This window comes from Myxine glutinosa, chromosome 11 (genome assembly GCF_964187855.1).
Source record: "Myxine glutinosa chromosome 11, kmMyxGlut1.1, whole genome shotgun sequence".
Classification (NCBI taxonomy): Eukaryota; Metazoa; Chordata; class Myxini; order Myxiniformes; family Myxinidae; genus Myxine; species Myxine glutinosa.
The window spans coordinates 51,984,182-52,008,844 of record NC_136271.1 but is presented as its reverse complement, the minus strand read 5'-3'; the positions used below and the strand labels follow the sequence as shown (position 1 = coordinate 52,008,844).

The window sequence follows — 24,663 nt, the reverse complement described above, 5'->3', positions numbered from 1 at the left end:
ACCATCAAATGAAAATTGATACACCTGAAGACAATTGTACCCTCTCCCTACCCTCCAGAACTGCCACAACAACAGGACGGGACAGCACTGTGAGCTTTGCTCCCCGGGCTTCTTTAGTCGGGTTGTTGGGAACACGGACACATGTGTGCCATGTGCATGTCCAGGGGAAAAACTCAACAGGTATTATCAAAAAGCTTCCCAGTGTCTTTTTTTTTCTTTTTCTTTTTGTATACTGAATCGAGGCTCGTGAAAGAGCTAACATTTATTTCACAAACAAATCAACCAGACAAACAAAATATATAAAAAGAGGGAGCGGAAGACAAGATGGGGAGAGAAGGGGAAGCACAAAAACATAACATTTGAGAGCAGGGAGATGTGTGGGAGGGAAAGGGCTTGGGGGGAGGAGGCGTGGGAAGGGGGGGTGGGGGGGTGGGACAAGTATAAAACACAAGGACACCAAGGACTTCCAGGACAGAAGTTGGTATTTCAAAAAAGTGGACTTGGGGTGAAGTTAGCGGGGGTAGAAAAGATCAAGGTTTTGGATGGAGGAATATAAGAGATGGTAGTGAACAGCTGTTTTAAAGACCTGGAGGGTGGAGTGGGATTGAAGAGATAGAGGGAGTTTGTTCCAGAGGTGGGAGAAAAGAGGAATGAAGGAGTGAAGGTGAGCAGAGAGTCTTGATTTTGGCAGTTTAACCATAAGAGGGTTGCAGGCTGATCTTGTGCGACCTGTAGGAATATTTGGGGGACAGAGTCCAGAGAGAGCTGGGGGGGGGGGGGGGGGGCAAGGCCAGAGAGGAGTCGGTAGAAGACGGAAAGACCACCAACCTGCCTGTGGTGAGTGAGTGAAAGGCCCTCACAATCAGCTTCATCGCGGGAGATTCCAATGATTCTGAACGCTTTGGTTTCAACAGCGTGAAGACGAGCTAGGTGTAAGGCAGGAGCACCAGCCCAGAGGGGAGAGCAGTATTCCATTGAGCTGCGGATGAAAGCCTTGTATGTGGTGAGGAGCTCAGGTGTGCCAAGGAAGGACTTCGCACGACGGAGCATGCCCAGTCTGCGACTGGCTTTGGAGGCCAGATTTGAAATGTGGTTTTCCCAGGAAAGATCATTGCAGATGGTGAGACCCAAAAGCTTGAGTGACAGAACTTCTTGGAGAGGATTATTCAGAAAGTGGATGGGAGGGTTGTCCAGTCGGTCTTTTCGGAGAGACATCGTAAGAGTGAGAGATTTGTCAGGATTGAAAGACATGTTCCACTTGTTTGCCCAGTCTGTGATTTTGTCCAGGTCTGCAGAGAGTGAGGAGTCACTGGGGAGTCATAAACTTAATTGTAAAATTAGTCAAATCATTTCTTTCTTCATTGCATCAGTTTGCCACCTGTTTTTTCCCATGTGTGTCTGCTCATAGTTTCAGCCCAACCTGCGTAGCTGAAGGCATGTACGGTGCTTACCGTTGTGATGCTTGCCTGCTGGGTTACGAAGGGCGACATTGCCAGAAGTAAGGCAGGTTAATTTCACACTTGTTTCTTTTTTCACTACGTGCGTCATACTTGTATCTTGTCATTGAATATTTAAGGGTATGCACTATAATGCTTTTGATAGGTCTGATACAGAAATCCTCCTTTGACAAAACCACATCCTGAACTCATCTAAAATTAGTTTTGAAAGAAAAAGAACTATTCCACCTTATTGTCCAACAAGGAGATAATCTGCCTTCCCTTTTTACCTCACCTGGAACGTAGTTCTGGGGAGCTTATGGGTTGGCTTATGGGTCCTTCCATCAGTCCTTCCGTCCGTCCTTCCGTCCGTAAACACATGCAACTTATTTTCCGAAACTGCTGATGGGATTGTGACCAAACTTAGCTAAAGCGATATTTGGTATGTTGGAAATCTTTTTTTATGCCGTGAACAAACTTTATTCACAACACAACAAATATCCTTTGTGCCAAGTTTGGTCGCAATCCCATCAGCGGTTTCGGAGAAGATGTTTCAAGTGTTTCCGGACGGACAACGCGCCATTAGATGAGCTCCCCTGTACTTCATTCCAGGTGAGCTAAATATCAACAAATAGTCCATTTTACAGTTCTTGGGGTTTGTATTTTTAGATGTGCATCAGGTTTTTATGGAGACCCTCGTGCCCCCGGTGGATCCTGTGAGTCTTGTGCTTGCCATGTTGAAGGCTCCATGTCCACCTCGTGTGATCGCATGACGGGGCAGTGCACCTGTCGCAGAGGAATGTCAGGCCGAGCTTGCGACAAGTGCAAGCCTCTCAACATGCTCGTGGACAACAAATGTGTCTGTAAGTGTAAGCATTTAGAAATGCACCTTTACGTTATTACCTGTTATACACAACTCCTGTTTAAGTTTGATGTACTTCCTTCAGTTTGGGTTTCTTTTCAATCACTGAATGTTGAAAGATGCCGGTTCTGTCGGTGCTGGAAAGATAACATAGTTGGCACCATAGTGCGTTGTTAGGTGTTTCGTTCTTGCGGTGTAATCTTTGCTGAGTTTCAAATTTGACTAAAATTGCCATCGTGGCACGGTGCTGGTATTGGTGCTGCATTATGGAGCATGCTGTTCATTGGAATGGTTATAAAGCTGGCTATCCCGTCGACAGTCAGGTCGTTCATACAAATGTCCCATGTTGTATCCCGTAATAGCTAACTCAGACTCCGTACACTAACTCCGAGGGCCTTTCACTCACTCACCGCAGGCAGGTTGGTGGTCTTTCTGTCTTCTACCGACTCCTCTCCGGCCTTGCTCCCCCAGCTCTCTCTGTGCTCTGTCCCCCAAATATTCCAACAGGTCGCACAAGATCTGCCAGCAACCCTCTTCTGATGAAATTGCCAAAATCAAGGCTCTCTGCTCACCTTCACTCTGTCATTCCTCTTTACTCCTGCCTCTGGAACAAACTCCCTCACTCTCTTCAATCCCACTCCTCCCTCCAGGTCTTTAAAGCAGCTGTTTACCACCATCTCTTATCTTCCCTCATCCAAAACCTTGATCTTTTCTACCCCCGTTAATTCACCCCAGATCCACTTTTTTGAAATACCAACTTCTTTCCTGGAAGTCCGAGCAGTGTCCATGTGTTTTATACCTCTCCCACCTCTCCCACCCCTCCCTCCCCTCCCTCCCCCCCTTCCCGTGCCTCCTCCCCCCAAGCCCTCTCCCTCCTACAGATCTCCCGATGTCCCTGCTCTCAAATGTTGTACGTGTGTGCTTCCCTCTCCCCATCTTGTCTCCCGCTCCCTTTATCTTATGTTTTATGTGTCAGTTTGTTTTTTTGTGATTAATATTCGCTCTTACACGAGCCCCGATCTTGTATATTGTTGCGGATATGGGATTTGGCCTCCATCCATATCCGCTTGTAAATATTCCCCTATTTCCCCAATACTCCCCAACTATCCCCAATCCCCCATTCCCTAGTCCCATTGTCTGTAAACAACACTCTGTAGCCCCGACCTTCCCCTTTTTCCCCCATTAAATGTCGTGCCCAGGTTCACCGCATCTCACGTAGACAACTATAGGACATCTTGCTAGTTATTCTTAGTCTATGTCAGTTAAGGACTCGTTTCCATTAATTCTGACTCTTCGTTGCACCAGAATGTGATTGTATGGCACCAGTAGTAAGTTTAGGACCTCCCAATACCTCCCCGCATCTCTTCCTCATGAAACAACAACACCAACAACAGCAACAGCGGCGCGGGGAGTGCGCGTCCTCACTCCGGCTTGGTTAGCCGCCATTGACCATGTGCTCCGACGGGGTTACCACTCAGGGGCTCACTGTCAGCTCCTCGTCAAGGGCGGAGCCCGGTAACCCCCCGCACCCAATAAGAAGCGGCGGACCGATTCCATCTGGGGCGGAGCTAACGAGCCGAGGGCGTGTCACTCCCCGCTGGATATGCGCAGGAAGACGGAGGTGACGTCAGATGCGCCTCAGCTTGGACAAAGAAGGACGCCACCTCCGAGCGCTGAGACACCTCCCTGAATCTTTTGGACCGGACCGAGTTGATTCTGCCCCTGAGCCAAGGTGCACCTTGAGCCATCGACTACCTGCCCTCCCTTGCCATCAATCCCTGTGTGAGTCAGTCTTGTCCCGTTTGTCTGTGGTCTGTCGGGGCTAAGATAAGACCGTGTCTAAGTGCCCACCTTTCTGTGCTGTACCTCTTGTGCCGTGTAATCTAAACGTTCTGCATACCCCATATTATATCCTCCTCCGGAGGTCTTGAGAACTGTACCCCTGGTGTCGTGTCATTTAACCCAGCCGTTGTGTCCTTTCCTTCATTGATCTAGCGTAGCGCGATTCGGCCAACGTTCGAGTATAATCGGGTAACTTGTGCGAACACGGCGGCCATTCCGCTCGGCCCAGCATAACATCTTAATAAGTCGTGTCCGTAACAATTGGTTGTCAGGAGTTGGATTCGGACCTGGGACTAAATTCATTTAGCCCAAATTTTGGAACACCAATTGTACTATTAGAGTAACAATTGGTGTCGGGAAGTGGGATCGGTCCCGGAGCGCGTTTCACGCGCTCGAAATTATAACGGCGAAATTTAATTGTGTTTTACAAAAAAAAATAAAAACCCGAATTTTGAAAGTCGCGCTATGGCAGACCAAGACGGCTGGGTTCCGGTAGAGGAGAGTGAGGCAGGGTCGATCCAGGACCAAATTGAGGGACATGAGGAGAGCGAAGCAGTGAGGGTGGCAGGGTCACAAAATAGCGTCGTCGCGCACGAGGTTACGGGCGTGCAAAATGGCGCCTCGCACATGGCCACGGCGACCACGCCCGCGACCGTAGTAGCGCCACCGGTGGATTTGAACCTTTTTCTTATGCAAATGAAGGCCCTTATGGACAAGAATAATGAAGAAATGAAAAACAGTATGGGGGCAATGAGGGACGAATTGGGGGTAATGGGAAACCAAATGGGGGTAATGGGGAACCGGATGGATGCTCAGGGTGAGCGATTGGAAGGCCAAATGGGGGTAATGAGGGACGAAGCGAGTGGTACCGGTGAGGGATTAGACAAGAAATTAGAGGGGTTAGACAATGGGATAGAAGGGGTGAAACATGGGTTAATGGGGGTGGAAAATAGAATGGCTGCCCAGGAGAATCAGATAGAGGGAGTGAAAAATGGGTTAGAGGGGTTAGAAAACAGTATGGAAGGCAAATTGAGGGACATGAGGGACCAAGCGGAAAGGGAAGTTAAACAAATGGGGCAGCAGATAGAGGGGGTCAGAATGGGGGTAGAAATTAAGTTGGATGCTCACAGGGAGGAAATGGAGCAGATGAGGGTGGCATCGGGGCAGGAGATGCAAGTGATGGGAGAAGAGATCAGAAGAGGTGTGAGTGAGGAGGTCGGAGGAGTGCGTGAGGAGGTGAGGCACTGTAAGGAGCGCATGGAGAAGGAGGTGAGAAAGGGGACTGTAAAGTTACAAGGGGGCATAGAGGACCTGACGCAGGAGGTGGAACAGCTGACGGTGGGACAGACTGAGTTAGTGGAGCAGGTTCAAAGGAACACTGCGGTATTAGGAGGGTTAAGAGCGACACAGAAAGAACTGAAAGATGACTTGATAGCGACGAAGAGGGAATGTCGGATGGTACGTGAGGGACTGACAACGAGGTTGGACGAGGTGACAGAGGTAATGGAGACGAAGGACCGGCAGGTGAGGACGCACATGGAAACGGTCAAGGTAGCCTTGGAGGACGAGCTTGAGGAGACGTACCGGGGAATAAAAGAGGTGAAGCAGAAATTAGAAGAAGTGGAAGAAGGGGTTAGCGAAATTAAGAAGCGACGGAGAGGGGATAAGAAAGAGATAAAAGAGGAGATAAAAGAATTGGTCCGAAGTCTGTGTTTGGATCGTGATGATGTGCTCATTAACCGGATGAGGGATTCGCAGGTGATGGAGGAGAAGCGAAGAGGAAGAGGACCCGGTGTAAGTGGTGACCAATATGGTCGTGCGTATGATGCGCCAGGTGATTTAAGGAGCTTGGGGGTCGAGATGGACCCGGGTGTTCGTGAGAGGCCGTTGGTGAAGTGTGCGACAGGTCTGGTGTGCGGAAGAGGAGGTGTGCGAGAAAGTCCGACTCTGGGGTGTGTGAGGAAAAAGTGCGTGCCAAGGAGTGAGGGTGCTGGCGAGAGTGAGTCGGTCGTAGCGCGTGTGCGAGGAAGCACATGGAAGCGCGGTGTGGTAAGTGTTACAGAGGGTGTGACGGGAGAGTGTGCGCAAGAGTGTGCGCGAGAAAGGTGTGTGACGGACAGGTGCATGGGGAAAGAGTGCGCTGTCAAAGGCAAGGAAGAATGCACGCCTGTGGTGAGTGTTACAGAGGGTGTGACGGGAGAGTGTGCGCAAGAGTGTGCGTGAGAAAGGTGTGTAACGGACAGGTGCATGAGGAAGGAGTGCGTTGTCAAGAGTGGTGGTGAGAGTAGTGAGAGTGACAAGGAGCGTGAGTTGGTTGTGACAGGTGAGCGAGGGTGTACACCTGGAATGGAAGGATGCACACCTGGAATGGTAGAGCGTGAGTGGGAATGCACGCTGGAATTGGTAGTGAGGCACGTGGTTGGGTGTGCGAGTGAGGGCACACCTGTGATTGTCACAGAGGAGGTGACCGAGGAGGGGGCGCGAAGAGGTGTGTTGGTGAGGTGTGCGACCAACGAATGTGTGCCAAAGTGTTCGGTGGTCAGGTGTGTGACCAAGGCTGTGAGTGGAATGAGTGTACCTGGGGGTGTAAGGAAAGGTACGAGGAGCATGGGAACAGCTGGAGGTATGAGCAAGAAAGGGGTAGCGTATGCTTGTAAGCATCCAGGTGAGGCATCGATGGTAACTGGGTTAGAGGTTAGAACGACTTATAGCCGAATCGGGCCCTCGGTGCGTGCCGGGCCTCGCTTTGAACGGCCGCGTCCGTGCTCCACTAGGCGGAGCTGGCAGCCCGATAGGAAGGGTCGTCATGGCGACCACTTTTTGTTGAGGCATTCCGGCAGGTCGAGATCGGGCCATGGGATGGCTCCGTGCCGAGATGGTGCGTGGGATCTCGGGCCGGGTAAGCCCCCGTCCCTGCCCCGAATGCGGGACGTATCCAGCCGCTGGCACCAAACAACCCGCATTCATGGCTTGGCTTTACGAAACCGGGCTTTGGACAGGAATTGGCGCACCGAGAGGCATTAGTGAGTAGACGGGTGACGAGGATAGTGTTTTGGCCCCAAAATTAGGAAAAAACAAAATTGGATGATTGGCACAGCATTGGCAGTAATGATTGGCAGATGATGGGTAGTGAGTGGCAAATTTTTGATTTGTTGAAATTTGATGTGCAAAATTAGTAGTGAGCGATGGTCCCGATGTGGTGGGATGGCATCCCTGCCACCCTTCCCATGGGTGGGGCAAATGCGCTATAGTTTATGGGGTTGATGGCAGTGAAAACTAGCCCGGGTGGGTAAGGATATTGATAGGGATCTAGCGAAGATGACAGTAGGTAACGTTAAGATTAGTTAGTGACTGATACCTGTAGTGGGGACGCAGGTAGATTAGTGTGGATTATAATGACGAGGGAGCGCAATAGTTTAAAGGGGCGACTGGGAAGCGCAAGTTTCAGAGGGGAGTAGTTAGATGAGATGATGCCGTGTGGTTGAGAATTGAACAGGTGTGATTGCACAGGTGTGCAACTGGACAGGTGTGTGGAGCAGTGTGTGAGTAGTGAGTGTTGTGGATCAGCGCGAATGCGCTTGGGGAGAGAAGGGTGCAGGCGGCACCAAGAGTGAGAGCACAGGTGTGCAAGTACAGGTGTGTGGAGAGAGTTGGAGTAAGTGGTACGGAGTGGTGTGCGTGGTGCGAAGGTGTGGATGGGGGAAGAGTGGACCCCTTTCACGAGTACCCGGGGCGGGTAGTGTAAGTGTTAGGTAAAGGGTATAGGTAAATTGTGGTTGGATATTGGCATTTGTGGTGCGGTTGCAGAATGGTATTGTGGATGGGTGCATTAGTGTTGTGGAAATGGCTGGGCGTGTAGCCTGTTAGTGTGTGTAGTTGGTTGGGCACTCCACCACTGTGAGGATGTCGGCCAGGTGAGGCCGCAGGTGGGCTCTGGGAGCCGTTAGTGTCAGTGGGGCCCGAGGATCCGGAGGACGGACCCGGGTAGCCCAGTGCCAGAGAGGGCACCGAGTGGGGAGAGCGCCAGAGGGCCTTCCCCAGGTAGTTAGGTTAGGATAAGGAGCAGGTAAGCTCGGAGGCAACTGCAGTGGTGGAGGTGTGCAGGTGGGTAGACCTGCTGGGAGAGCTACACGTCGCGGCCCAGAAATTGTGCGAGGGCACCGGGAGATGAATCGGGGGAGTGAGACCCCAAATTGAAAAGCACCACAGTTTGGTCAATGGGAATTGGTTTTTAGAACCCATAGTGTAAGAGGGCCAATGGTTTGGCAGGAGAAAGACCCCGGGTAATGTAAAGTTGTTAAAGTCATTTAGGAAATAGTTAGGATTGATGAACCTGTCGCACCATACGCAGCCACTTACCTGTGGTGATGATGACTCCACACCTGTGTTTTCTTTGTTCTGTGTGCAGGAAAGGAGAATTGCTGTGTGGATTGGTGAGACGCATCACGACGTGGATAAGACATTGGGGTGATTCCATCTCTCCCTCCTTCGGAGGGACTGATGATGAATTGGTGATGGCAAATTTTGATGTTGAGTTGGAGATGGCAAATTTTGATGAGAGTTGGAAATAGCAAATTTGATTGGTTAGGAGGGAGAGAAGACGAATTTGGTTTATGAGAGGAACGGGGAAGACAGTAGGGACGTTTGTTGATTTGTAAAGTAGATGCTTATGGGTAGTGTTGAGTTGTGTGGATACAGTAAGGGGTAAGGGAGGGGCAATGTAGGTTACCTGGTGGGGGGGGGGGGGGCGTACGGTAGGAACGTACCTGTCTCACCTGGTTCCCATGTGCCCCTAGTGTGCATTACCTAATGTTGCGTGCACTTTTGCGCCCTTACCACCTTACTCACTTGTCTTCTTCTTTTGTCTCCCACCTCCGAGGATCTGGCTTTGGGGCAGAGAGAGAGGAGAGAGAGGTGCTGGCTCCGCAGTTGTGGGCCTGTACTTTCGCTGCTTGCTGCCTGGATCGATACACCATATGGACCGCAATGTTTGTGGCCGCCCACCATGGACCGCAGTTCTTTTGCGGGCAAGCACCACCCGTTGATGGACCTATGGGTCAACGTGGCACCTATGCCATACAGGTGAACCACTAATAGTTGGCCCCCTGACACCACAATACAGAAATGGACGCGGTTGGCGCCTTTCTTTATTTTTAAAGAAGCAAGAAGGCCAAGTGCACCACACGAAGGCAAGACCAGCGGCAGAACATCGGCCAGCTGCGACACCACCGGTGATTTATGAACATTTTATTGGTGCACCGGATGGTGCTGACTGTGTTATGGGGTGGTGCTTTTGGTGCTTGGATGGGGTGCTCTGCACATTATTAAAGGCCGTAGGGCCACAGAGCACTCGTGGGTTGGTGTATCGATGCTGGCATGCGTGCTCTCTCTATGCATAACATCTGCATGTGTTCCTCCAAAAACAGGTCCTGGATCGTAGTGTAAATATCAGTGTAGTCTTGTGTAAATAATGCTCCCTACCGGCTGTATGTTTAGTTTGAGAATTCTTTCCGCGATTCGGTTATCCTGTGGGTGGGTTTCTGTGAGGAGAAGGGTGCAACGTCGCAGGGGGACATATTTACTCATTTGTGAACATCTGTAAAACTGTCGCACTCAGGGTTGAGTTAATAGTAGAGGGAACTACATCTGAGTGCCACACTAACGTAGGTAAAGATTTATCGGGTTGGGACGCCCCGAGGTAGAGAAGGGTGCAATGTTGCGGATATGGGATTTGGCCTCCATCCATATCCGCTTGTAAATATTCCCCTATTTCCCCAATACTCCCCAACTATCCCCAATCCCCCATTCCCTAGTCCCATTGTCTGTAAACAACACTCTGTAGCCCCGACCTTCCCCTTTTTCCCCCATTAAATGTCGTGCCCAGGTTCACCGCATCTCACGTAGACAACTATAGGACATCTTGCTAGTTATTCTTAGTCTATGTCAGTTAAGGACTCGTTTCCATTAATTCTGACTCTTCGACTGTCTTCGTTGCACCAGAATGTGATTGTATGGCACCAGTAGTAAGTTTAGGACCTCCCAATACCTCCCCGCATCTCTTCCTCATGAAACAACAACACCAACAACAACAACAGCGGCGCGGGGAGTGCGCGTCCTCACTCCGGCTTGGTTAGCCGCCATTGACCATGTGCTCCGACGGGGTTACCCCTCAGGGGCTCACTGTCAGCTCCTCGTCAAGGGCGGAGCCCGGTAACCCCCCGCACCCCATAAGAAGCGGCGGACCGATTCCATCTGGGGCGGAGCTAACGAGCCGAGGGCGTGTCACTCCCCGCTGGATATGCGCAGGAAGACGGAGGTGACGTCAGATGCGCCTCAGCTTGGACAAAGAAGGACGCCACCTCCGAGCGCTGAGACACCTCCCTGAATCTTTTGGACCGGACCGAGTCGATTCTGCCCCCTGAGCCAAGGTGCACCTTGAGCCATCGACTACCTGCCCTCCCTTGCCATCAATCCCTGTGTGAGTCAGTCTTGTCCCGTTTGTCTGTGGTCTGTCGGGGCTAAGATAAGACCGTGTCTAAGTGCCCACCTTTCTGTGCTGTACCTCTTGTGCCGTGTAATCTAAACGTTCTGCATACCCCATATTATATCCTCCTCCGGAGGTCTTGAGAACTGTACCCCTGGTGTCGTGTCATTTAACCCAGCCGTTGTGTCCTTTCCTTCATTGATCTAGCGTAGCGCGATTCGGCCAACGTTCGAGTATAATCGGGTAACTTGTGCGAACACGGCGGCCATTCCGCTCGGCCCAGCATAACATCTTAATAAGTCGTGTCCGTAACAATATATATAAAAAATAAAAAATAAAATAGACCCATAGTGTAATAGTACCATGACCATATGTAACTTGCTCATCTCCACTTTCAATGCAATGATTATGTCATCAGTTAAATACTGTGTATCAATAAATAAAAGATGTTTAAATAATATTGTTATTGCGGTTGTGTAGTTATGAAAGTAATAGTAGTTTGATCCATAAACCAAAATACATGATTTTTGTGACCAGCTTGTGACGACAGCTGTGCTGGAGTGCTGCTCAGTGACATGGATGCTTTGCTGGGGAACATCACATCACTCAACTTCAGTGGTTCATTCCCTGCTCCATATGAACGCTTGGCACAGCTTGAGGATACGGCGGCCACACTGTGGGTACGCTTTTGCAGGAATACTTCAGAAAACTCATGGAATTAGGAAGGCCACGTGCAAATTCCTCTTGTATTTAATAGAACAATTCTGTATTTTCCCATGTGTATGATGGCATTAGATGCTGTGTATGATGGCATTTAAGTGGAGGATCATGTGCACTATCAGGTGCCCCATTGGTGTGCTGCCTGTTCCTCATGGTGTGTTTTCTTCATAAGTGTGCCATGTCCGTATAACTCAAGTTAGGGTCTCGGATTTGAGTACCATTTACTTTTTTATGCCTCAGCCAATGAAGTTGCCAGAAGCATTATGTTTTCTGGTTGTCCGTCTGGCGGTCCGTCCGTCCGCAATAGGTTTTAGTACCGCGATAACTTAAGAACAGCTGAAGGGATCGAAGTCAAACTTGCTGCAAGTATGTATAATGATACAAAGATGACTGATTAGATTATGGGGTCAAGAGGTCAGTGGTCAGAGGTCACATTAGGTAAAAAAAAAAAATCGCACCCATGTCCGAAGGAAACAGTAGTATGAAATAGGGAAAGTCTTGAAACAAATGGAAGTATTTGCAATTACCCTGGAGAACCCCCAAAAATTATCCTTTGAAACCCTTTAGAATTACCCTTTAGAACCCTTCAGAAATACCCTTTAGAATTACCCTTTATAATCCTTTAGAATTACCCTTTAGAATTACCCTTTAGAATTACCCTTTAGAATTACCCTTTATAATCCTTTCGAATTACCCTTTAGAATTATCCTTTAGATTTTAGAATTACCCTTTAGAATTACCCTTTAGAATTACCCTTTAGAATTACCCTTTAGAATTACCCTTTAGAATTACCCTTTAGAATTACCCTTTAGAATTACCCTTTCAAATTACCCTTTAGAATTACCATTTAGAATTACCCTTTAGAATTACCCTTTCGAATTACCCTTTCGAATTACCATTTAGAATTACCCTTTAGAATTACTCTTTTGAATTACCCTTTAGAATTACCCTTTAGAATTACCCTTTAGAATTACCCTTTAGAATTACCCTTTAGAATTACCCTTTAGAATTACCCTTTAGAATTACCCTTTAGAATTACCCTTTAGAATTACCCTTTAGAATTACCCATTAGAATCACCCATTAGAATTACCCATTAGAATTACCCATTATAATTACCCTTTAGAATTACCCTTTAGAATTACCCTTTAGAATTACCCTTTAGAATTACCCTTTAGAATTACCCTTTAGAATTATCCTTTAAAACTACCTTTTAGAATTATTCTTTAGAATTATCCTTTAGAATTACCCTTTAGAAATACCCTTTAGAATTACCCTTTAAAATAACCCATTAGAATTACCATTTAGAATTATCCTTTAGAATTATCCTTTAGAATTACACCTTTAGAATTACCCTTTGGGATCACGCTTTTGAATTGCCCTTTAGAATCACTCTTTAGAATTACCCATGAGAATTATCCTTGAGAATTATGCTTTAGAGTTACCCATTAGAATTAGCCTTTAGAATTACCCTTTAGAATTACCCTTTAGAATTACCCTTTGGAATTACCCATTAGAATTAGCCTTTAGAATTACCCTTTAGAATTACCCTTTAGAACCCTAGAGAATAACCTTTTAGAACCGTTTAGAATTACCCTCTAGAATTAAACACGGTGGGTTAGAAAGGTTGTTCTTCATTTTTGATGGACAGATGGATGGAAGGAAGGAGATCGACAAATAATGAAGCTTCACCTCTTAAAATTATGTAACCGATCAAACTTGTGAACCAGTGATGGGATTTTGACCAAACTTGGTGTAAGTATATATTATGATGCAAAGATGAACTGTTTAGATTTCAGTGTCAAAGGTCGGAGGTCATGTCCGGTAAAAATGTGATAGTTGAGAACAGCTGCAGGGATTTAAATCAAAATTGGTACAGGTATTTATAATGATGTAATGGGTAACAGGGGAACACATACGCTAATATGCTATGCTATGTCAAATGTGCCACCATTTGTTACTGCGGGACATAAAAGATCTCACAGCGGCTTTCGTAAAGAGAAGGTGATTGTTGTTGGCACCCTAGTCAGCAGTACAGCCAAACCTCAGTTGGTGATGCAACAACATAGTGGTTTCATAATTGAATCCTGGTCCGATATGCTTTTGAAAGGTAAATTAATAATATGCGATGGATTTTTAAAAGCTTTGACTTGAGTCGACACTTTCGAATTGATTCTCGATTCCAGACTTGAACTTTGGGACTCGACCTTTGAGAAATGAGTTTCAAGTCGAGACCTTGATCGTTTGGGCTCGAGACGACTAGTTTGACTCGTGACAGCTGTTGAGGCGCATTGCAATATCCACAAGTTGGAGCCAGGTTCATCTGAAGATTTGCAACCCTAAGTTGTGTGTTTATCTCTTGTTACTTTATTACTTCCGCCACCAAAGGTGGATGGAGGTTATGTTTTCACCCCTGTCTGTCTGTCCGTTTGTGAACAAAATATCTCAAAAGGTTGTGGACGGATTCGGACGAAATTTAGCAAAGATGAGTAGATTTTGGTGAAGATCCGGATTCGGATCTGGCTAGTAGAATGGTTTCAGTGATACTTCACCATTGGGAGATATGGCCCAAAACGATACGTAGCAGGATATCTCAAAAAGTTGTGGACGGTCTTGGACGAAACTTTGTGGACAGGTTGGGTGTCTGACAAGTACGATTCGATTTTGGTGAAGATTTGAATATGGATTCGGATATGAGAATTATTTATTTTTTAAAGTGATTCTTCACCATTGGTATTTTGGGCCAAAAACGATAAATAGCAGGATATCTCAAAAAGTTATGGATGGATTTGGACGAACCTTTGTGGACAGGTTGTGTGTGTGACAAGGAAGAGTCCATTCAATTTTGGTGAAGATCTGGATCCAGCTCGTATAATTCTTAAGTGATTCTTCACCATTGAGTGATATGGCCAACCAGGTGGAGGTATGCTCTCTACTGAGTGCCGTTCTAGTTTAGTAACTTTATTTACTTTATTTAATTAGTACTTTATTTAGTCACTCAATGTGAATGCTGCTGTCCTCCTTGTTTGCATCACAGTTGTTTGTCGACCTAAACATACAGCACCTCTAGTTAATGAAGTTATTAGTTAAGGTTGCTAGTCACCTGTCATGTACAGTTACAGTTGTTTCATGTACGGTAACAGTGTGTTAATGTACATGGTACTTGTGCCATGCCTGTTTATTATGTGTGCTTGAGAGGTATTCTCCGTCTCCATATCAGGAGAAGCCTTCTCCATATCAGAATTCCCTTGAGGGGTGCAGGGGAATCCTGATATGGAGAATTTTTGATATAACAACCAGTCCATGGAGCATATCTGGTCGATATAACGAGACTCAACGGTATTTTCATTTCAGGAGCAGCTGATGTCTCATAAACAACCCGTTTTTGAGATTGCTTCTGCAGATAAACTTTTGGCAGATTTGACCAAAAGGATTGCTGCCCTGAGCAATAACGTAAGTACTTTTAACAAAGATTTACACACTTGCACCACAGAGTAATAAAGGTTTCTAACAACAGAGTAAATAAAGCAACAATAAACAAAGTAACAGTAAGAAGTAAAAGGAAAAAAACGTAAAGTAACGTAAAGTAAAAGTAAAGTAAAAGTAACGTAAAAGTAAAGTAAAAAGTAAAAGTAAAGTAATAACGAGTAACAGAGTTAATAAAGTTGCTTTAATTTTCTGACTATTTTCCTCCAAGGCATCACAGGTTTCCCAGAATGTTCACAAAAAGGAAGTTGGAGTAGGAGGAGCACATCGCCTCTTAAAAGAGCACATTTCAACCATCGATCGCATTTTGAAACAGATTCGAGGTGGGTGAAGTTGATTTGTGATTCATGGGAAGAGGGAGTTTTATACCTGAAAAGAGTTTTGTGTGTAAAATCAGAAATTTTTGGGGGAAGCGGAAATTTATTTTTGAAAATTTGGAATTTTTTGGGGAGGTGGGGAAGCTCAGAATTCCCCATCTACAAATAAGGATTTGCATTACTTATGACACAGGCAATTCTGATGTCCTTTTTAAATCCGTAAATGAAATCATTTATATCTTGCATATCTGTGCCTAGAGATTATTGTGGAAATGGACAGTCAAGAAACCAATGGCACCTTAAGACCAGATGTTGATGAAGAAGAAATGAAGGAACTTGAGAGGATGGTGGAAGAGATGCGGAAGAGAGATTTTAGCGAACCGTTACAACACACTGAAGAAGAGCTAACGTGCGATGCTAATTGTTAGGCCTACCTTAAATGTCAATTTTACACACTTTTGTTCCACACAACCCACACTTCTATAGCTTTTCTGGAAACATTGTTGTATATCTTTGCCTGTTGCGTAAAACCTTTTTTGCCACCTGTGCAACAGGGAGGCAACGAGGTTGCTGAAGAAGGTGAGCAATGCTTTCAATGCAACAAGAGAGAAGAACAAAGCATCATCATTAGCCATTATTCAGAAGCTTCAGAATGTAAATGATGATTTGAAACTGTTGGAAGGAGAGATCATAGAAGCCAATGACAAAGAAATGGAGGCAAACATGGTTGCTGAGAACATTGATGTTGAGGTTAATGATCTTGAGGTAGGAAAATAGGAATACACATATGCTGTTGCATTGGGGGTGGCAGGATGGCCTAAAGATATGCATCCTCATGTTTGAGCTGTCTAGCCTGGGTTAGAATCTTCACCACCTATAAACTGCCCCACTGGTGTTTCGCATGCAGAGCGAGGCATCAATGTGTGCATCGTCCATTTCAAGGACGTTAAGCTGGAAGACCCATCTGCCAGCACTGGTTGTTGGTGGACATTAAAGATCCCATGGTGTTTTTTGCAAGGGTAGGTGAGTTATCGCTGGCACCCGTCGAACGTCAGGCCTGGCCATGACCTAGTTCGTGAAAGACTTGGGATAAATCCTTTAAACCAGCCATAAACCATAAACCTTTAAACCATAAACCTTTAAACCACCATAGGATGGTTGTAATAATTGGAGCCGTTAAACAAGTAGTGGTGGTAGATTTGCTGTTGGATTATAAACAGATTAATGTGCTTTATATACTACAAGCAGAGGCATCCGGTGTTGCCTGGTCTATTTTTGTGGGGGCCTAAAACACTTCTCTACACCCACTAAGGGTCTCTACACACTTCACTCCACCCACTATAATAGGAACCACCTTTAGAGGCCATTTTTTCCCGCAGAGCGGATGTTGGCCTTTTTCGGGCAACCTGGTCCCCTTTTTGAAGCAATGTTTTATGGCCGGATGCCCTTCCTGCCGCCAACCCTGTTGGTCACCTCTTGCGACACACAGGGAATTACCAGTGAACTGGTACTCAATTTGCCGACCTCGGAAGGATGACAGGCTGAGTCAACCCCCCTGGTGTTAATTCAGTGAACGACCGAGATTCAAACCCAGGATCCTAGGATCCCAAGCCGGTACCCTAACCGCTAAGCCAACACCAGGCTATACTACACCCACTATAGAGTGATTAAAATTTTAAAAATCCAACTTTTTTTTTTCCCAAAACTTTGGATTTTTTTTTCTTTTTTGCCTAAAACTCTTTCGGGTCTCACTGATGAACCTCTGAGAGTTTGACGAATATCCATTCAGTCATCTCTAAGAACGATGGCGACAGACACACAGCTCTCTTCTAGTATAGATTTTTTTCCAAAGTAGTTTTGGACGGACTGATGGACTTGTTATACAAGTGATAACTTTTGAATGTAATTCTTGTTTGTAATGTACAAATTACTGCAAGGGTAAATTGCTTAAGGAAAGTTTTGCCCTTTTTTGTTGTTGTTCAATTTCCAATCAATTGGATATTTGAAAATGTTTCCCATCACATAAAATACAAAAGTAGTTTCAATTTCTGGAATTTATTCACTTTGCCGACCAAAGTGCAAGAATGTGGACAAAGCATATATAAACAGTCTCATCAAATTTTCAGTCCCCTGTAATGAAACTTTAATTCGGTAAATCGTCACAAGATGTGCATCGATTTTTTTATTATCAAAGAGTTATCGGCAAAGTGAATAAAACCACCGTTTAGTTTTATGTGACGATTTACCGAATTAAAGTTTCATTACAGGGGACTGAAAATTTGATGAGACTGTTTATATATGCTTTGTCCACATTCTTGCACTTTGGTCAATAAATTAATCAATCAATTGATTACTTCTTTGTAATCAATTAAAACAGAACAATTATTTTGTTTTGATTGATTAGAAAGAAGGAAAATGATACCATTGTGGCTTTTTCCAGAAAACATTCAGACAGTTTGAGAGGAGCCTAAACGAGGCGAACGATGAGGTTTCTGAAGCAAACCGTGTGGTTAACAAGGCCCAAGAAACAGTCGATGAAAGTTCACAAAGCATCACTGTACGTATGTCATCACAATGCAAACAAATCAATATTGCCTTATCATGAATTGAAGATGATCATAAATACCACAAATACATACCTCAACGTTTGTCATGTTGCAAATCAAGGTCGATTTCATGTTTGTTTTACCATACCAGGCAACCCACTCTCCTTTCATTTTTTTTTTTTTTTTTTTTTTTTTACAGAAAATGATCTTTTTCATCCTTTCAATTGTTGCTGGGAGTAAAGATAGCCAAAGATTAAAGCCATACATAGTATTATGCTATGTATACTGAAATTATCAATGGTGAAGATAACAAAAAAAACTTGCGTTGAAGGTTCACATGGTGATGCCATTAATTGGGCCAAATACTTGTGAACTAAACTTTACTACTTTGGACCAAAATACTTGATCCAAACTTTACTAAGCGAGACAGATATGCCTGATCCAAACTTTACTAATCGGGCCAAATTGATCTGATCCAAACTTTACGAATCAGGTCAAATATGCTTGCTCAAAACTTTACTAACTTATACAAATATACCTCTTCCAAAAAATTAACCAACTATGTCAAATGATGCTTAATCCTAATTTTACTTGTCAAGACGAATATACATGATGCAAAACTCTTATAATCGGGAAAAATATGCCTCATCCAAACTTTACCAACCAGGACAAATATATCTGATCTAAACTTCACTAATAGCGCCAAATATGCCTGTTCCAAACTGTATTAACCAGGACAAACATAGCTGATCCAAATTTTACTAATCGGGTCAAATATAGCTGATCCAAACTTTACTAATCAGGACAAATATAGCTGATCCAAACTTTACTAATCAGGACAAATATAGCTGATCCAAACTTTACTGTTTGGGTCGAATATGCTTTATCCAAACTTTACTGACTGGTACAAATGATACCTGATCCAAACTTTATTAATGGAGACAATATAGCTCATCTAAAACGTTACTAACCGGAACAAATATGCCTGATCCAAACGTTACTAGTCCATTTGTCAGGTAGTGTCGGTGGGGCTTTTTGAGGTAGCAAATCAAATTGACACCATTTTCGTACCACCACCACCCCCCCCCCCCCCCCCCTTCCCCCTTTCCCCTGCGACTTCAATGATAAATTTATGTGGAATATCTAGCAGGTTTAATGAAATGCAACAATGAAACGTGCGTTTTGTGTGCATATGTTTAGGATGGACGCAAACTCGGCGATCTGTTGGACAAAGCCACCACAAATATGAAAGGTCTTGTGGAAGATCTCGTGAAACAGAGACTTGACAAGAAAGTCGAAGAAACGGTCGAAAAGGCGTGGAATCACGCGATCAGTTTGACTCACATGGTGGATGACCTGATCAGGTAAGCACAACTAAATGGTCAGATAAAATCAGATGAATAAACTTAATGGCACAAAACCTGATTATAGACAAGAAAACTCAGGATTCTTGACTTCAATACAAATATACAACTTACACCAATCAACTTACACCGTAAGGTCAACCTTCTGAGTGCACCAGCACACATGCCTGCCATTGCCTGTTTGTTGCAATCTTTGATGAGGTTTAAAAGGGGGTATGAGGCCCTCTCATAGTGTAAAATATTCATTAGCTCACCTGGAACATAATTCAGGTGAGCTTTTGGGATGGCGCGTCATCCGTCTGTACGTTCATAAAAACTGCAACTTCTCTGAAATTGCTGATGGGATTGTGACCAAATTTGGCTGAAATGGTCTTTGGTGTGGTAGAAGTGAAGTTTGTCCATGACATCCTCCCCCTTCCCTTATAAGTAGGTCAATACGAGGTATAAAGGTCCCAAAAGTACTTGAATTTAGATGTAGTTTGGCCGCAATTTTGGATTACAGGAAAACCTTTAGCAATTTTCTTCTCTCAAATTGCTTAACCAATCAATGTGAAACTTTAAAGTTGTGATCAACTCACCAAGGGAAATATAGTTTGTTAACAATGATGCCATCAATTGCATGGTATGGCAGCCATATTGGATCATAAGAAAACCTTTTAAATCCACTTCTCTGAAACCACTTAACTGATAAATGAGAAACTTTGCATATGTGATCACCTACCTGTAGGAAATATAATTTGTTAACAATTTTGCAATTGGTCACATAGTCTGGCAGACATGGTGGATCAAAGAAAAACCTTAAATATTAACCTTCTCTAAAACCACTTAACCGAACAATGTAAAAATTAAAATATATGATCGACTACTGATGGAAAAGTTTGATTAAAATAATCTGATACAATACACAACATGGCCACCAGTGACATCATAATACAGAAAGTGGGGTATATATTGAAATATATGAATTATAGACAAAGACAATACCTGACGGTATGCATATACACATCATTTTGTTTCGCAATGCGATCAAAGGTGGCCGACTGACGGCCATTTTAGTTGTAAAAAAAACAACCCAATATTTAACACGTCCTCAACCATTTCTCTGAAATACATTTACCGATGTTCTTCAATCTTGGCACACAGATAATGAATGATGGCTTACATATGTGCATCATTTTTTTCGACATCAGATCCAATATGGCCGACTGGCGGCCATTTTGCTCCTTTTTTTTTTTTTTTTTTTTTTGTATACAAGATCGAGGCTCGTGAAAGAGCTAACATTAATCACACAAAAAGACAAACCGACACACAAAACACAAAAAACAAGGGGAGCGGCAGACAAGATGGGGAGAGAGGGGGAAGGACACAAACACAACATTTGAGAGCAGGGACATCGGGAGGACTTGGGGGGAGGTGGGAGAGGAATAAAACATATGAACACTGCAAGGACTCTGGGGTGAATTACCGGGGGTAGAAAAGGGCTCCTTTTGTTCCAAGGGCTCCTTTTAGAATCCTCAATGAACCTCTGACAACCTCCACTATAGTTTGTTTGCTGTGATATTCCCCGGAAGACTTTTTAAATACTCAGTTGGGGTTTTCTTGAACATCCGGATTCCCTGTTGCTCCGACTATCACTGGTACAATTTCAGGTTTCTTCAATTTCGAAATCCTCTTTACCTAATTTTTCAGATCCTGGTATTTCAGATTTCAGCTCTCCTGTATGGATCCATCATATGCGTTTTCAAACCGCCTTTTTGAGAGAAAACTTTATCACATATCAAGCATTTGTAAGGTTGCTCTCCTGTATGGATCTTCAGATGTGATTTCAAATTGCATTTTCGAGAGAAAACTTTATCACATATCAAGCATTTGTAAGGTTGCTCTCCTGTATGGATCTTCATATGTGATTTCAAATCGCCGCTACGAGAGAAACCTTGATCACATATCGAGCATTTGTAAGGTCGCTCTCCTGTATGGATCCTCACATGCCTTTTCAAATCGCCGCGACGAGAGAAACCTTGATCACATATCGAGCATTTGTGAGGTCGCTGTCCTGAATGAATCCTCATATGCCTTTTCAAATTGCCTTTTCGAGAGAAAACTTTATCACATATCAAGCATTTGTAAGGTTGCTCTCCTGTATGGATCTTCAGATGTGATTTCAAATTGCATTTTCGAGAGAAAACTTTATCACATATCAAGCATTTGTAAGGTTGCTCTCCTGTATGGATCTTCATATGTGATTTCAAATCGCCGCTACGAGAGAAACCTTGATCACCTATCGAGCATTTGTGAGGTCGCTCTCCTGTATGGATCCTCACATGCCTTTTCAAATCGCCGCGACGAGAGAAACCTTGATCACATATCGAGCATTTGTGAGGTCGCTGTCCTGAATGAATCCTCATATGCCTTTTCAAATCGCCGCTATGAGAGAAACCTTCATCACATATCGAGCATTTGTGAGGTCGCTCTCCTGTATGGATCATCATATGTAATTTCAAACTGCCTTTTCGAGAGAAACCTTTATCACATATCGAGCATTTGTGAGGTCGCTCTCCTGCATGGATCATCATATGTAATTTCAAATCGCCTTTTCGAGAGAAACCTTTATCACATATCGAGCATTTGTGAGGTCGCTCTCCTGTATGGATCTTCATATGTGATTTCAAATTACTTAAACGTATCCCCAACCATTTATTGAACATGCATGGTCCGATTTTGTTCAAACTTGGCACAAGCACAGCACATGACGGCATATATGTGCACTTCACTTTATTTTGTGATTGATCAAAGATGGCGAACTGGTAGACTGGCAGCCATTTTAGTTGTACAAACCCCAATATTGACCACATTTTCAACCATCTCTCGGACATGCATTTACAGATATTGTTCAAATTTGGCACACCGATAATGAATGATGGGTTGCATTACATATGCACGTCATTTTTTTTTCAAGATCAGATCCAATATGGCCGACTGGCAGCCATTTCGTTACTTAAATGTGTCCCCATTTATTTCTCGGACATGCATGGACCGATTTTCTTCAAACTTGGCACAAAGACAATACATGAGTATACATATGCAGAAGATTTTGTTTTGTCATCCGACCAAGGATGGCCGACTGACAGTCTAACTCCATACAGGAAGATTACTAAAACCACGGTGGGGGCTATGACATTTTATGTCTTTTTCTTCTTGTTTTCTTCAGTTTCAAATCCCTCTTCATGTCATTTTTTTGTGGTTCAGGTACTTGACCACTTTCATGCCCTCTGATAGATTGAGACCAAAGGCATTGGGTTCCGAACTTACACTTAGCAATCTTGTTCGGTCTTTTTTGTTTCTGCATCCGATGTGTCTGCCCCAGTGTGATGGATCCTGTCCCATTCCATCAGATAATACTCTTTGTACTTCCTAACAGCCATTACATGTCAACCTGCAATTCCTTCATTTAATTTGATGATGTTGGTACACATAGCCATCTACTTTCAACCCACCCTCACACCTGTCCTTGTACATTATACTAATTATCTTGTCTTCCCTCCCTCAATTCTCTTCATTTTGTCCCCTGTCTTTATACACACTTGGAGTATTATTTGTTGTAACAATTGACATTCGGTCATCTTTAATTGAACCACTCTCACATTTGAACTTTGATCCCTACTTCCTCTCTTGCTTTGGACATGCATTGGAGATCAAGCCTTTGTAGCTCATTTAAGCGATGGGACATTCCTTGGTCAAGAACGGGGTGATGGGAAGATATTTTTGTAAATCCTCCAAACCTGGAAGTACACTGCTCTCTGCCATTTTGCACTGCTGAATGTGTAAGCTGTGAATGTGCGCTTCAAAATATTAAAAGCTTTCACTCTGTTGCAGTGCACTGAATCGACTGAACAACCAATCCCACAATGCGACGGATTTTCAGAATATTTCGGACATCATTCAACTCATTGCAGCAGTAAACAAAACTGCCATGGAGGCCCAATACTTTGCATCCCAGGCATTGAACAATGTAAATTATTGTTACGTTTGTGGGGGTAGGTAATGAAATACCTTAGTGAAGTCAGGATTGTGTAAATTAGCATGAATTGTGTGATGCGAAGATGAAGCCAACCTTGATGTAACAAAGTAGGGAATCTGTATACAAATTTTTTGTTTTTTGATACAGAATCGAGGCTCGTGTAAGAGCTGAAACACATTGAACATGTAAACATGCACAGACACATAAAACATACAATGAAGGGAGCGGGAGAGAGGGAGAGGGAAGCACACAAGCACAACAACAGTAGAGAACAAGGATGCCGGTAGCTCTGTGGAAGGGAGAGAGCTAGGAAGGAGGGAGGGGTACACGATGTAAAGCAAATACACACTACTAGGAATTTAACTACTAGGAATTTCAGGAAAGAAGTTGGGGAATTAAAGAGGTGGATTTGGGGTGTTTTAACGGGGGTAGAAAAAATCAAGGTTTTGGATGGGGAAGACAAGAGGTGGTGGTGAACAGCTGTTTTAAAGACCTGGAGGGAGGAGTGGGATTGAAGAGAGTGTGGGAGTTTGTTCCAGGGGCGGGAGAAAAGAGGAATGAAAGAGTGAAGGTGAGCAGAGGGTCTTAATTTTGGCAGTTTCACCAGAAGAGGATTGCTGGCAGATCTTGTGTATCCTGCAGGAATATTTGGGGGACACAGCACAGACAGAACAGGGGGAGCAAGGCTGCCTGCGATGAGTGAGAGAAAGGCCCCCAGAATCAGCTTCATCGTGGGAGATTCCATTGATTCTGAATGCTTTGGTTTCAACCGTGTGAAGCCGAGCTATATTTGAGGCAGATGCACCAGCCCAGAGGGGAGAGCAGTATTCCATTGAGCTGTGGATGAAAGCTTTGCATGTGGTGAGGAGCTCAGGTGTGCCCAGAAAGGACTTCACACGACGGAGGATGCCCAGTCGGAGACTTGCTTTGGAAGCCCGCTTGGATAATAAGATCAATAATCAAAACCTAAAATAATTAATATAATTGATAATGATTAATTGGATAATAAGGCCAGCAATAAGATTGTATATGTGTCTCCATACGAGGGGTGGAGCTATGCTAATTAGGTAGGGCTTAAGGATAATCCCCAGTGTTTAATTGCCCCCGTGATGTGTCCCTTATGTTTTATTTCATCAAAAAGGGCTGCCATTACAACAACAATTACAACAACGGTCATTACACCGTCATGCTGACAGTATAGTCGGACATTACGATCGGGCAAATAAACCCCGCCCCACGACCGCCGACGTCATCCAAACATTCCTGAAGGATGGCTACACTCCGCCTCCAAGGAATGGTAGGGGAGAAACCATGCCCCGAGCTTCATAACTGGTTAAGGAGCCATGGGATGATGTAATGGGACGTCAGGATTGGTCCGGGAGTGACGTCAGCGAGGGACAAAGGTGGGTGAGCCCCTCCTCCTTCTCCCTCGCTCTCTTTCGTTCTGGCTTTCGCCCCGGTCGGTCGCATTTTATCGCTCTCTGTCCTGGGCTGCGTGGCAGGCAGACGCTTTTGTCTCTGGCTCTCAGCTGTGGCTGGCTTGTGTGCGTTTTTTTGGAGAGAACATTTCGGAGCTTTGGGGAGCCTTTG

At 44.6% G+C, this 24,663-nt stretch overlaps 1 protein-coding gene across 3 annotated transcripts in view; it reads left to right on the top strand.

Annotated features, from left to right (window-relative positions):
* Positions 1–24,663, top strand: part of LOC137436665 (laminin subunit alpha-1-like) — a 296,063-nt gene that overhangs the window by 191,222 nt on the left and 80,178 nt on the right. For all 3 annotated transcript variants that reach the window (XR_013624965.1, XM_078786676.1, XM_078786677.1), the window contains exons 30-40: positions 59–180; positions 1,409–1,498; positions 2,106–2,299; positions 11,162–11,304; positions 14,697–14,795; positions 15,040–15,151; positions 15,404–15,554; positions 15,700–15,910; positions 17,586–17,702; positions 18,892–19,055; positions 22,929–23,064. Coding sequence is in view for 2 of the 3 variants with exons in the window: in XM_078786676.1 (XP_078642802.1) it covers positions 59–180; positions 1,409–1,498; positions 2,106–2,299; positions 11,162–11,304; positions 14,697–14,795; positions 15,040–15,151; positions 15,404–15,554; positions 15,700–15,910; positions 17,586–17,702; positions 18,892–19,055; positions 22,929–23,064 (1,539 nt within the window). In the remaining variant the exon portion in view is untranslated. The remainder of the gene's footprint in view (positions 1–58; positions 181–1,408; positions 1,499–2,105; positions 2,300–11,161; positions 11,305–14,696; positions 14,796–15,039; positions 15,152–15,403; positions 15,555–15,699; positions 15,911–17,585; positions 17,703–18,891; positions 19,056–22,928; positions 23,065–24,663) is intronic.